This window comes from Ceratotherium simum, chromosome 36 (assembly GCF_057802395.1).
Source record: "Ceratotherium simum simum isolate JZ-2026a chromosome 36, ASM5780239v1, whole genome shotgun sequence".
Classification (NCBI taxonomy): domain Eukaryota; kingdom Metazoa; phylum Chordata; class Mammalia; order Perissodactyla; family Rhinocerotidae; genus Ceratotherium; species Ceratotherium simum.
In genome coordinates, this window is record NC_141935.1 from 29638563 (window position 1) to 29653929 (window position 15367).

Genomic DNA, 15367 nt, shown 5'->3' on the forward strand with positions numbered 1-15367 from the left:
CTTGAAGGAAAAGCGGGGGGGGGGGGGACACAAAAAAATTTGAAGAAATAATAGCTGAAAATTTTTCTAAATTTGATAAAACTATAAACCCACAGATCCAAGAAGCCCAACAAATCCCAAGGACAAGAAACATGAAGAAAACTACATCAAGGCACATCATAATTGAATTGCGCAAAACCAGGGATAAAGGGAAACAACGGTGGTGAGAATACAGTGGAGCAACATCTTTAAATTACTAAAAAGAAAGAAATGTCACCTAGAATTCTGTACCCAGCAATAATAACTTCCAATAACTAAGGTGAAATACTTTTCCAGACATATAACAGCTGAAAGAATTCATCACCAGCAGAGCCATACTACAAGAAATGTTAAAGGAAGCCCTTGAGGCAGAAAGAAAATTATACTACATGAAAGTATGGATCTATGAAAAGGAATGAAGAGCACGAGAAATGGTAGCTACATTGGTTTAAGATATATGGGCATAAAAAGTATAAGATATTTTTCTTATTTAAATCTCTTTAAAAGATACTTGACTTTTTACTAATAATGCAGTATGGGGTTTGTAACATATTTAAAAATAAAATGTATAAGAACCATGGCACAAAGGTCAGGAGAGAAGAAATGCAAGTACACTACTGTAAGGTTCCCATACTATATGTGAAGTGGCATAACGTCACTTGAAGATACAACTTAAAATTGAAGATGCAATTATAAATCTTAAAAGCAACCACTACAATAAAGATTTATAGCTAATACGCCAACAAAGGAGACAAAATGGAATCACAAAAAATGTTCAAATAATACAAAAGAAATAAGGAGAAAAAGAAAACAAAAAACCAATGGGGCAAATAGAACACAAATATTAAGATGACATTTAAACCTCACCACATCGGTAATCACATTAAATGCGAATGATCTCAATCCCCAAAGGAAGGCAGAAATGATCATATTGAATAAAAAAAGTAAGACCAACCATGAGCTACCAACTTTAAAAGTAAAGACACAAACAGGTTAAAAGTGAAAGAATGTAAAAGACACACCCTGTTAACACTAATCAAAAAAAGCTGGAACAACTGTATCAACATCTAGACAAACCAGATTTCTAAGACAAACCAGATTTCTGATTTATCATGGATAAAGCAGGTCATTTTATAATGACAAAGGGGGTCAATTCATCAAGAGGACATAGTAATCCTAAATGTTTACGTACCTAGTGACAGAGTCTCAAATTAGATGAAGCAAAAAATTCTGCAAAGAGAAGTAGACAAATCCAACTACAGCCTGAGATTTCAGTACCTCTTTCTCAATAATTGGTAGAACAGACAACAAACCAGAAAGACAGAGATGTGAACAACACTACCAACCAACCTGGCCTAACTGACATCAATAAAACACTCCACCCCAAAACAGCAGCATGCACATTCTTTTCAAGTACATATGGAACATTTACCAAGATAGACCAGATATATTCTGGGCCACAGGGCAAGTCTCAATAAATTGAAAAGGATTTGAGACATACAAAGTATGTTCTCTGACCACTATGGAATTAACTTAGAAATCAATAACAGAAAGTCTCTGGGAAAATCTCCAAATATTTGGAAACTAAATAACAAACTTACAGATAACCTGTGACTCAAAGAAAAATCAAGAGAAATTAGAAAGTATTTTGAATATTAAAGCAGTACTTACGGGAAAATTTATAGCACTGAACACCTATATTAGAAAAGAAGGTCTTAAATGAATACCTTAGCTTTTACCTAAAGGAAAGAAATTAATAAAGACAGCAGCAAATAGAAAACAATAGCAATAGACAAAATTCAATTAAACCAAACCAAAATTAAACCAAAATCTTGTTTTTTTGAGATCTTTCAGTTTTCTCCATGAAATCTGCTTTACCCACAGAATCCTGTATGTCAGTTAAAGGTGACTCAACATTTTTCCAATTGCTTAAGTCAATTGCAAAATCTTGGATTCACCCTTGACTCTTCTCTTTCGCTCAGTCTTCATTCAAAGTAACCAGAATATGACTGGCTCCATCTTCAAAACACATCCAGAACCCTATCATTTCTCACTACCTCCGCGTATACCACCCTGGTCCAAACCTCCACTATTGCTCCCTCGGGACCACTGCCACTGCCTCCTAGCTGGTCTCTCTCTTTTCCCCCTTGCCCACTTCCACCTTTAGTCTGTGAACAGAGTAGCCAGAGGAGCTTTTTCAACACAAAAGTCATTATCAGGTCACTGCTCTGATGAAAACCCTCCAACAGCTCCCCATTTCACTTAGAATAAGTCAAATCCTTAAAACGTCCTATTAGGGCTGATACACTGCCCCCCCCCCCCCCACATCCTCCTACTCTTCACTGACTCCAGCCACACAGACTTTTAATGCTCTTCCTCAAACATGCCAGACATGTTCCTGCTTCAAGTCCTTTGCACTTAACTCGTCTCTCTGCCTGAAGAGCAATTTCTCCAGACGTCCACATGGCCAGCTCCCTCACTTCCTGTGTATCTCTGTTCCAATGTCGGCTCTCAGTGAGGTCTTCATCAACATTTTTTTTAAAACCATAACTTTGCTCTCACCACCACTAGCTCTCTGTATCCCCCACTCACAGCTGCTCTCCATAGAACTTGTCACCTGTATTATTCTTTCTATGTGTGCTGTCAGCTCCCTCCGACCCCGTTAAAGTGCAAGCTCCAGGAGGAGAGAGACTGTGGTCTGTTTTATGCACTGCTGTCTCCCCAGCCCACGGGGGCTATGCTTGGCACACAGGAGACATTTAATAAATAATTGTGAAATGCATACACTTAGGCTTGCTTATCTGCTACATTTTTGGCCACTTGGAGATTTATTAGCTCTTTCTGAAGTTTATTTTGATTACTGCAGCATTTATTTTATTACCCCTTATGAGTTTACAGTCAGTTCTTAAACTTGGATATTTCACTACTCGCTTTTCTAAATCACATAATTTCTCTAGTTAGAAAAAATACCTTGGGCAGATAAATTTTGTTTCCTAGTTCTAGTCTCAATTAATGGTAAAATGTTCTTTCTGTTGCTGTGGCATTTTAATTAAATCATTTTCCACTCCAAGGTACAGCAGTTTGCAGACTGGCTAACTATTAAGCTTAATTTTAATACAAATAAAGCACAATATTTACTTCAGTCTGGTATAACTAAATACAGAACAAGTAAATGTAATATACGAAATTTGTTTTTAAAATTTCATCCTACATAATAAAGCTTCTGCCACTGTAACAGCCCAACATTCATTTATGTATAGTGCTCAAAAATCATAAGCAATATGAGATTTTTTTTTTTTTTTTGGTGAGGAAGATTGGCCCTGAGCTAACATCTGTGCCAATCTTCCTCTATTTTGTATGTGGGTTGTCACCACAGCAAGACTTGATGAGTAGTGTAGGTCCGCGCCCGGCATCTGAACCTGTGAACCCAGGCCGCCGAAGCAGAGCGTACCAAACTTAACCACTATGCCACTGGGCCAGCCTCAAGATGCTATTTTAAAATAATAAAATTAGCTGAGCCTAACCTGAGTATTTGGATAGTAGGTCTGACTCAACACTGACTTACAACCCTGAAGAAGTCTTTTGGAACAAAACATTTGTCCCAGAAATTTTAGACAGATATATTATGAGCTAGTGTATAAGAAGGAAATAGGTTCGCTATTAAGAAATTATTGTACAGTCTGTAAAAGCATGTGTTATTTCTTAATAATTTCTTCTTGATTTAACATTTGAAGTAAACTTTGTAGAGTTTTATTAAAACCCAAATTTCCTACTATTTTCTCACATTTTAAAGCAGCTGATGTCAAATGGATTAGGGAGGTACTAAAATTCAAAATATACTTGTATTTATTTTTTGATGAACTTATTATGCTGGTGAGAAGTGACTCATGAATCAAGGCTTTAATGCTAATTCTTTTTTTTTTTTTTTTTTAAAGATTTTATTTATTTATTTTTCCCCCAAAGCCCCAGTACATAGTTGTCTGTCATAGCTGCACATCCTTCTAGTTGCTGTATGTGGGACGCGGCCTCAGCATGGCTGGAGGAGTGGTGCCTCGGTGCGCACCCGGGATCCGAACCCGGGCCGCCGGCAGCAGAGCGCATGCACTTAACCGCTAAGCCACAGGGCCGGCCCTTTAATGCTAATTCTTAATCATTTTATGTGATACATATTTTTTAAAGGATTTAAAATATACAACTCAAAAGTATTAATACTTAATGGTTTCACTTTTCATGTTTCTTTGGCTCTACAAGTGTAAAGGTTATATGATGGGCTATAAAGCTATTTTTTCATAAATTTTAAGTATACAGTAAAAACTAGTTATGCTCTAACAACAATCTGAAAGTATTAGGATGTTTCTTTTATCTAAGCATCAACTCTACTTAGCTGAGACTGCATTTTCTCTGCTTGAATGTTTGAGTCCATCCAAGCTGCCAATACGTCTAATACGCTCCTTAATACTGAAGTCCAGATAAATGTAGTACTTGAAAAATGAAAACTCAAGAAAAACATTCAGCATAATGGAGAATATCTGTATTTTAATTAAATACAAATAAGTCCTCTTTACAAAGCTTTTTGCCTTGTATGAATAGAAATATTTTTATTCTTCTTCCATCATGTCCCTTCTCTTTACTAGTGATTCTTTACCCTACCCTAGGGAGTAGGAAACAGTCATGTCCCTGTTCAGTTCTTAGAATCCTATTTTTAAACAAAAGAATTTTAACCACACACTAAATACATGATGTACTTAATCAGGCAGCATGGGTCTTAGAAGACACAGGATATTGAAAAATTTGAATTAAACAGGCAATACAGATGGAATGCATAAAATGGAGTAAAAGTAGGGATGGAAGGAAAGCTAGGTAATTAAATTCTTACATTTCTCTCAGGAGACTGATCTGTACCATTATGGTCCAATCAAAAAAAATCCCTAGGCTGGGCTAATATTAAACACTCCCCTTCCTCTCCCCTCATTCTTTGGTACCCAAATTATACATGCAATAGCACTGAAGGGAGACCTCTGCTGAAACTATACATAGAGAGAGGGCAAAAACAAAGCTGAGTCCATCAACTTGTCCATGATTATTTTTAGGAACAGACATAGTAACCAAAAAACATACATATTATTTTTAAACATGTATTTTAGTATGGGAAGGCACAGAGACTTCTAGCTTGCCTATATTGTGAATTCTTAAGTCTCAAGAAATGTTCATTTACACCAGAGTAAAGATTTTTGAATAAATTTAATAAATGCACAAAATCATATAAGGATATCATATCCAAATCTCAGCTTATCTTCAAGTTTCAAGGTGATATAAGTCTGTTCTGGAATCCTTACATCATTCACAAAAGTCTACAAGGAAAAAAAAAGATGCCAGGTTATATATGAAGTATTAACGATCACATTTCAGACAAGCAAATATTCAAACCTGATACTTAGAAGCACATATGGTATGGTGGCTACTGCAGCTTGTGAATCATAAAATGTGCCACGCATCTTATAGACGGATAGAAATTTCATCACTAAGCCCTTGATCATTATTACTAGTAACACACAAAGAATCAGGCGGCACTAAGTCCACCGTGCTGCCAAGACAAATTAGGCACCTAAAAACGATGCCAAGAACAGCTCCTCATCGGAAGCTGGCAAACCGTAAAGGGTAAAATACTTAACTCTCGATTATCACCAGGGTCCACTGGACTCAATTTTAGCTTTTTAGACAATTTTAATTATTTGTGAGGATTGATATTTCATTACTTCTATTCTTAGAATTCTTTGAAAGAATGAAAAGAAAGTTTACTTTAAAAAACTGAATAAAACTCATTCTATTTTACACCTGCCCTCTGAGTCCTTTGGACCCTTTCATGAATCTAAGATGCATTATGGGATCTCAGTGATCTTACTTGTTCTATATTGTAAAACATTCTGCTATTTCATCATCTTGTAATTATTTCACCATTACTCATCAATTATTTCTAACTATGCTGAAAATGACCAAAATAATAAGTAAGCAGAAGAATGATGGAATTACCTAGAATATCGCAATCCAACAAACACATACTGCAAGCCACAAATGCAAGCTACACAATTAGTTTTTCTTTGATAAGCTAAACTTCAAAAATTTAGAATTTTTAGAACTAAATAGAAGTTAATACACAATTAAATTTTCTAGCAGCCACATTAAAAAGATAAAAGAGGTGAAATTAATTTTAATAATATACTACTTTTAATTAACCCATATGTCCAAAATAATACCATTTCAACAAAAAAATCAATATAAATAATAATTTTACTTTTGTTTTTACTTTTTTTTTTAGACTAGTCACATTTCAAGTGCTCAGAAGCCACACATGGCTAGTGGCTACTGTAGTGAAAAGAACAGAGCTAGATGGATGACGCAATCATGAAATAAATCATCACTATTGCATCAACCTTCAGTTTTCTTACTGAAGAACTGCCCAAAATATTGTACCATCTTTCCAAGAAGATATAAAAGACATCTGGAGACACTATCTTTGTCCTTTTTTTAAAGCTATCAAAGAGCATAACTGAGAATTCAGCATTTTTCACTTAACGTCCATAAAGGCAAAGAGAAGAAAACAGACAGGAAGATTATTTCACAATTATAAGATGAACACAAAAAGACAGACAGCAGCACTCTAGGTTATAATAACAATGATAAAACTGATAATGATGTAAGCAAAATATCAGAGACCATGAGTCTTCAGATGAAGACAATCCTAGGTGAATTTTCTCTAACATGAGAATTTTCTCTAACGTAAAAAGAGAGATGAATATAGGGTATTTTTCATCCAGTTAGCCATTCAGTAAGAAGGATCATGCAATATTTTTCAACAAGATCCTAAACCATTCTGTATTTTAAAAGAAATTTTGACAGTATTCTTTCATTTTTTGATGTTTGTGTTCCAACACTTATTTGATTTAGTTTGTAAGTAGACAGACGCTCAGGCAGGTATCTATACAAAGGTAACTGGAAGGAATAGATGATGCAGAAATAAAATTATTGGATTGATCTTCTAACTTTGTTTATAAGTTTAAACATAAAAAATGTTTTGCAATTGTGGAACAAAGAAAATGGCCATCCTCTTAATAAAATTTTAAGCTGTCAAAGTCTTAAAAAGAACTCATTTTAACAATGCAAGAGCAGAAGAACTAGGAATAATGATAAACAAGAACCAGCTACAGTTGTACTTAAAATCTGGAATCAACATTTATAAAATGGATATATCTCCCAGGTGAATGCATGACAACTGATGAACAGTTAGTGGCATTCAAAGAACATTACTCATTTTGTATATTATGTACCTTTCAACACCAGGAAAATATGGAATAAAAATTTGGGTCTGTCATGCCTAATTTTTTATTAAAATTTTAAGCTGTTTTTCATTATTCTTACGTCTGTAAATTATTTATAAAAAGACTTAAAGGGTCTATTGGACACAGATGGTAAATGGTCATGACTATTTTTCCTGACATACTGGAAGTTAGATACCTAGAATTGGCTAGCTTTATAGAAGACAGAACAATGTTCTACTTAATTGCCTGGAATGCAGACATTATATAAACACCCAACAAGTTTTTCTTTGATAAGCTAAACTTTAAAAATTATTTTAGTCTTTCCATTGGAATTCCATTTTTTCCATCTTCTATTTTATTGGATTTGAGATGGCCAAAATACCTTATTTGGGAAGGCTCCCTCTGCAGCGAGGAGGTTTAGAAGGGTCCTGAATGACATACAGTAAAATACATAAGGGGATTATGTTATTATGGGCCTATTCTCAAATTCCTATGCATAACTGGCACTTTGTAGTATGTCATAGAAAACCACTTTCTAAGTCCACCAAAACAAAAAAAAGAAGAAGAAGTTGTGATCTTAAATCCAAGTACAGATATATGGAGATAGTGGAATACTGCTAAAACTCGAGACCACATCTTAGTATGATTTATGAATAGTCCTAAATCACAAGCTTCTAACACGCTTCACAGAAAGGTTGAAACGTTAACACAAAGAAAATTCAAAGGCTTCAGGCATTTGTAATCTCTAATTTCAGGTTCATTTCCAAAATGAACATTTTAGAGTGTTTTAAAACTCATATCTTGAATTTACCAAAATTTTCTATGTATAATTAAAAAACAGAAAAGCTGAGGAAAATGATGGAAAAGAAAAGAGAAGAATGAAGAAAACATGAATTCACTGATGTTTGGTATGCAGAAGACAAACAATTAGGCACACCATATAAAAGCAATGCCACGGTTCTAGGTCAATTTTATTTAAAACTGCCTCAACCTAAAACACCATATTTACTTAAAAGGCCTAAGACGACCTATAAGATCCACTTTAAGCTTAAGATTGCTCAACTCTCTTAAATACTAAGCACCTATTGTGTGTTTAACATATGTACTAGGTACTTTCAGAGATCCAAAAACATACAATTTTAACATGCTGGCATTTATGACAGAAATATTCCCTAAGGTCTAAAAAGACTCAGGAAATATGAGCCAGACACAAAGTTTCAGCTCACAAAAATGCAAGTGAAAACACCTGGGGGAAAACAGTCTCCTGAAGGTCTAAAATTATAAGAGGAGGAGAGAAAATTTCAAAGAGTAACAGGTAAAAAAATCACTTTAATAAATTAAATATGGAAAGAAAAATATGTTTTGTTCCTTATGTCAACGTCATTTGATCACATCTCTCCACGACGAGTAGGACAGATGAGGACAATGAGGCACAGATAATGAAGTGACAATCAAGGTCTCAGAGTTCAGAAGTGGAACTTGTTGGGATCAAATTCAGGTCTCTGAACTACAAATACCACGTTCTCTCCATATCAAGGAAGCTTGGGTGCCCAGGCCAGGCCAGCTTACCAAACTCCCCCATCCAAATCACTAACCTCATAGAAGAAACTGAACTAGATAAAACCGATTCAATTTACATACAACTAAATTACATAATTGAAGTATAAAATCATATAACCATCATGTATTAAGTTACTGCTCTGGGAAATCTGAACAGAGTGACCAGGAGCAGACCAACTCAATCGCGCTGCAGTGACAAAAGTCTCCCTTCTTCCCTAACCATTCTTTTCGTACCTTCCCCACTCTATGCCACACTGGTCTGACGCTGGCAGGAACTCCAGTGAGGAAAGGGGATATAGCAGGATCTGGAACACAGCGAGCTGAGGGGGCAGCCTCGTAACAAAACGTAGAGTTGGACTGGGATGGGAGCGGTATGGCAGAGACCATCGTGGCTCTCAGAGGGGCAAGTGCTCCAGTGGAGGCCCCGAGGAGGTAGGAAGAACTGAAGGCAAACGTGGGTTCTCATACAAAGAGAAGCTTGAAGGGGCCTGCCCAGAAATGGCCTGCTATAATATCAGCTACAGAAACAGTTCCAGCTTCCCCAGGCACAGCGACCTCATTTCTGGTCTCAATAACATCAAGTATAGATCTAGATCCCTTGGGAGCATATTTTAGGGTAGGAAGAAAGGGATAAGGAGTGGAAGTGGTCACAGGTAGAGTTATTTATAAGGTAACTGTAGTCAGTAAATGCTTTTTAAAAAAATGTAACAGTGTATTCATTGAAAAGTATATAGGCTAAAGGCTGCTGAATATGTTTTAACTGCTTTTCTTATCATAATAACAACAATAACTAACACTTATTGAATGCTTACTATGTACTGTTCTAAGCATTTAAAATTATTAACTTATTTATAGTTTCACAAAAACCTGAGGAGTACCATTTTACTATTTCTATTAAAAAAAAAACAAGGAAGAGAAAAACTAAGTAAGCTGTCAAAGGTTACATCACTAGTAAGAATTCAAGCTGGGCTCATCACCACCACATTACGTCTCCCTACTTCTGAAATTACTACTTTTAACCTGACGCTCAAATTTCTAGAACTATATAAATATTAAGAGTAAATAGGCTGAGAATAATAACCTACAAGTTCTCTTATGAATAAAATGCATGATAGTTCGTAGTTCATAGACTTTGGCTACCAAAGTCCATTCCGGCATATCTCCTAGGCTGTCATTTGGGTACTATATATTTATCATGGTATAATGCTTTGAAGTTCTATAACAGGCACACACTCGGCACACACTCACATGTATTGTCACATTTAATCCTCGTAACAATACTACAGAGTAGGAATTATCATTTCACTATTTTAAAGCTAAAGCAAGGTAACTAAAATTTGCACTGAGTCTCCACATTTATTCATTACATTTTCACACAATGTGGGGAGCTAACATGAATATATATAAGGAAACTGAATTTCAGACAGATTAAGTAATTTGTCCCAGGTTACACGACTTGTAAATTACAGATTGAGATTCAATCCAGGTCCAGATTTCAAGTTCAAAATGCAGATGTTGCTCTCTATGGGTTATTATATTTCATAAAATTGAGTATTGTCAAATTATGAAAAAGGTCAGCCTAGAGAAATTTAGAAGTTAATATCTCACCTGATTTTTTTTTTTACAACTAACACAAAATAATTTTTATATTTGATCACAGTCTCTTAAAAGACTAAAACAGGGACTGGCCCCATGGCTTGGTGGTTTAGTGCACGCGCTCCGCTATTGGCATTTGTGGTTCGGATCCCGGGCACGCACCGACGCACCGCTTGTCCGGCCATGCTGAGGTGGCGTCCCACATACAGCAACTAGAAGGATGTGCAACTATGACATACAGCTATCTAGCGGAGCTTTGGGGAGAAAAAGGGAAAAAAAGGAAGAGGATTGGCAATAGATGTTAGCTCAGGGCCAGTCTTCCTCTGCAAAAAGAGGAGGATTGACATGGATGTTAGCTCAGGCATGATCTTCCCCACAAAAAAAAAAAAAAAAAAAAAGACTAAAACACTGTGATGTAATTCTCACTTATTATTTTCTAAGATGATAATGTAAAGATACCTACGACCAACATTGTGGTGAAGACGAAAATTTCTAGGCTTAAAAACAGATTGTAATCTTGTTAAAATATTCCACACATAGGAGTAGTTTAAAATTTTTCTCTATAAAGTCCTTCATATAGAAAATTAATTCAATTCCATTCAAACAAGATTCACTGGGTGCATGCACTGTGCAGGACCCTGAGCTGGGCACTGCAGTATATCTATAGAAGCAAAAGGCACATGAACTGCTCAGGAGCTCATAACCCAGCACAGCGACAGATACATAAAAGGAGATTTCATACTAGGCTGATAAAGCACCCAAAATAGAGATTAAAATAAAGTTTTTATAGGTATGGAGAAGAAAGAGAGTAACTCTGCAAATAGGAGCTGGGAATCAAAATTGCTTCCTTACTTACATGATTCATATCAAAATAGTTTCTACCGAGTCTGCCTTTCTCTTTCTACTTTATCCATTCAACATGTTAACAACATCAGCAAGTTAATATTTCTAAATACTTTTTCTCTGATCCCTTCAGGATGAAGCAGAATTTGGGTTTTATTTTTAAAAATAAGTAAAACTTTTATAAATGACAAAGCAGATGAGAGAACTACTAGACTGAAGAAAATCTAACAAATTATTTGGAGGAGACAGCATAGTATGAAAAACGCTATTTTGGAGGTACGGCAAGGGACAGTGTGATGGAACGTGGATCTGGAAAAGTGGCTGATGCCACATGTGAGGTATTTCAGTTCAAACCTGAAGAATTTAGACTTAATTCTATGTACCAGGAGAAACAAATAAAGACAAATAAAACCAACAGAAAAACATTCCTGTAAAAAAGTATCTCAAAGAATAAATATAAGAGTCCTTCAGTAGCAGCTCAATTCAGAACAAGAAAAAAATGTTTTACGGTATTTATATTTGCCAAATTTCTGCATACATTCTTCCATATAATATTTAATGTATATTGTGAAAAGCAGTAGCAGTTAGAAGCAGTTGGGATAAGTTTCTATTAAATTCATTTTAAGAATTTCAACAGCACAGATATGAACAATACTATATTTGCTTATGTTAGCAGAGCCATAAAAAAAACTGAGAAGAAATAAGAAATTATTCAATACTTCAGCACTCTCTTATTCTGTGGCTACTTATATTCTGCCAATGTGAAAAGATCAAATGAAGAATGAGGAAAAATTCACTGCAGTAACACAAAATATCTTCAATGTAGGAATCCAAAGAAGCCACAATGAACATGGATGTTGAGATCACACACCATGTTTACTTCTTTTTACTCTAGTATAGAAGGTCCTCCACCTTCTGGCACCAAACTGCATTTGCACCTTTATGTTCTCAAGTTAACCCACACTTCTCTGTTGCCCAAGAGTGCTTTTTTGCATTCTGATGGCCATGGTTTTCCACTGGTTTCCCACATATACATTCAAGCCATTCGGTAAGGTCAAGCTTTTATCTCCCTGAAGAAGTCTTTTTTAATCATTACAGATAACCAATAACCTTCTAAATTCCTGTAAGTAGTTAGTGCCTATGCAGTTTCTTGGGAACATGGGCTAGTTTCATATTCTATTATATGGTCCCCAAAGTGCTATGTACCTGTAAGCATTTAAAAGTAAAATGCAAACTAAAGAAAAGGAAATACAATGCAAACAAGAAATATAATGTGATTTGTCTTCTTAGAATATTAAACAAATATTCAAATAAAACAAAAAATAAACCCTTAACTTACCCCATTTAGGCTGCCCAAATCTTTGACCAAATGTTCATCGGTAGAGGCATCGTAATTGATGACAGCATGTTGCTTATCCACACTACGTGACTGAAAGAAATTTTTAAAGTTAATAAATATAAGAAAATACCATAAGAGGATGTGGAGAGAAGGGAACTCTCATACACTGCTGCTGGGAGTGCAAACTGGTGCAGCCACTATGGAAACAGTATGGAGATTCCTCAAAAAATCAAGGATAGAACTACCATATGATCCAGCTATTCCACTGTTGGGTATTTATCCAAAGAACTTGAAAACACCAATTTGTAAAGGTACATGCACCCCTGTGTTCATTGCAGCCTTATTCACAATAGCCAAGACTTGGAAGCAACCTAAGTGCCCATCAAGGGACGAATGGATAAAGAAGATGTGGTATATATACACAATGGAATACTACTCAGCCATAAGAAACGATGAAATCCAGCCATTTGTGACAACATGGATGGACATTGAGGGTATAATGCAAAGTGAAATAATTCAGAGGGAGAAGGTCAAATACCGTATGATTTCCTTCATTAAGTAGTAGATAATAACAACAATCAACAAACACATAGGGACACAGATCGGATTGGTGGTTACCAGAGGGGAAGGGGGGAGGGAGGAGGGGGAAAGGGATAATTCGGTACATGTGTGTGGTGATGGGTTGTAATTAGTATTTTGGTGGTGAACATGATGTAATCTATGCAGAAATAGAAGTATAATGATGTACACCTGAAATTTTTACAATGTTATAAACCAATGTTACTGCAATAAACAAAAAATTTGAAAAAAAAAAAAGAAAATACCATAATAAATAACAAACACAAAAAGTTTTGGTTAGATACTTTATATTAATAGGATAGTAGGTAACCATAGGGAAGTATGAAAGAAAAAGTGGATTAAATGAAATTTAAACTGTATTACTATACAACACAAATTTGGCATCACTCCCCAAACCAGCAGAAGCCAAAATTTTCAGACATTCTTTTCTACCAAATTGAAACATTCTACTTTTGAGAGAATTTAAATCAGCTGACTTTGTTGAATGTATCAACAGTAATTTTTTTATAATTCAAAACTGTTATATGGAAATCATGTGAATTATAATTTTATAATGTTTTATGTATCTTATTGTGAAAAAAAATTACCCTATTAAGATTTTCTTCTTTAAATACTGAAAACTGTAACATAAATTGTATGACTCCAAAGATTTAGAGAAAAGGGACACAATACAACAGGTTCCTAAATAAAATTATCCTTACTTAAAACATGAGTTCTAAATTGGCATTCATGGAGGAGCTCTAACAGGGAGAGAGAGAAGGTCAAAAAAGGGAATTAAAACGGCAAACTGATTTTTGAAAATTACTTTTAAGTCTCTTTTAAAGTGTACACACACATGTTCTCTCTCTCTCTTTCTCCAGAGCTTAATGAGTTGTTTGCAGACGGAAGCACCTGAAAGATGAACTATAATTGAAAGCAAGTATCAGGACAGTCACAGAAAGAAACAGTCTGAGAACCACTGAATCTGACCTCAATAACCATGCATTACAGGGTCACTGTGTGAACCTCTGTATACTAAAAGCAAAGTAACTATCCAAAATGGGGAGATGTGACTCCCAGTCTCCAGTCCAGCATAGAAAGAACTTGTAAGTCATCATTCCCATTCTCACAACAAGAAAATCGTCTTAGTTTCACCAGCAAATTGAGTTCCTAAGGCCAATCGCCACTCTGAAAAGTGGAGAGATGGACGAATACAGAGAATCCCCGCGTACTGGGAGCAAAGCCCACCACTGCAGTCAGCAACTGGTAGGAAAACTTAAAGGTAAAGTGCCTAACTGCTGAAGACTGGAGCGTGAACTAGCTTGCGAGAAGAAACTCCTAGGGGCACAGACTCAGGGGCACATCACTTTTTCATGGGTTTTACCTCCAGTAGCCCCCCAAGGATCTCAGGGTGAAGACAGGAGAAAAATCCTTCTGTGCTTCCAGAGGGGTGAGGGGAAAGGAACCATCCTGAAAAACACCCAGAGCATTCTATTCTCACCAGCAGCCTGCCCTCAAGGAAACTACTTTACCATAGCTCAAGAAATGTGGGTTTTATCTGAGCCTAACTGGCATGGGAGAATGGAAATAACTGGAGCCTCCTCTAGCCTTCCTGTCTCACATAAGGATAGGGACAAAACAAAGCCGAGATGTAATTATGAAGGTCATGGCCCCACTAAGACACTGAGAACTAATCATAGCATGAAAGAATGCTTCCCCTCTCTCCAAACCTTACCATCACATCAACAGGGATTTACATATATACATATAATAATAACAAGGGATTCAATGGAATAAACTACAAAGTTCAGACTATTTAAGAAAGAGTCTCTAGGGAAACTCAAATACAACAGGGGAGACAAAAATAAGGGCAATATAGGTAATGTTAACCTCTGACATTTTCAGCTAAAGCCAACAGTAAACACAGCCTAACTCTTAGCCACATAAACAAATCCTAGTTGAAATGATCCTTTCCAAGCAAATATTACTAAAATTAAGTCTCTTCCCCTATTAGCTTTAATTCCATATTGAAAAAGTCTGGGTCTTTCCTTCTAGAGTACTTCAATATTAAATTATTAACATTTAATGTTTTGTAACAGACATTAGGAAGAAACAGCATGTGAATTAAAGTAATCTT

The 15367-nt window shown here is 35.7% G+C and overlaps 1 protein-coding gene across 15 annotated transcripts in view; it reads right to left on the bottom strand.

Annotated features, from left to right (window-relative positions):
• CEP170 (centrosomal protein 170) overlaps positions 1-15367 on the bottom strand; it is a 134939-nt gene that overhangs the window by 73314 nt on the left and 46258 nt on the right. For all 15 annotated transcript variants that reach the window (XM_087424473.1, XM_087424482.1, XM_087424477.1 and 12 more), the window contains 2 exons: positions 12673-12762; positions 5288-5369 (listed from right to left, as the gene is read on the bottom strand). In XM_087424473.1, coding sequence (XP_087280599.1) covers positions 5288-5369; positions 12673-12762 — 172 coding nt within the window. The remainder of the gene's footprint in view (positions 1-5287; positions 5370-12672; positions 12763-15367) is intronic.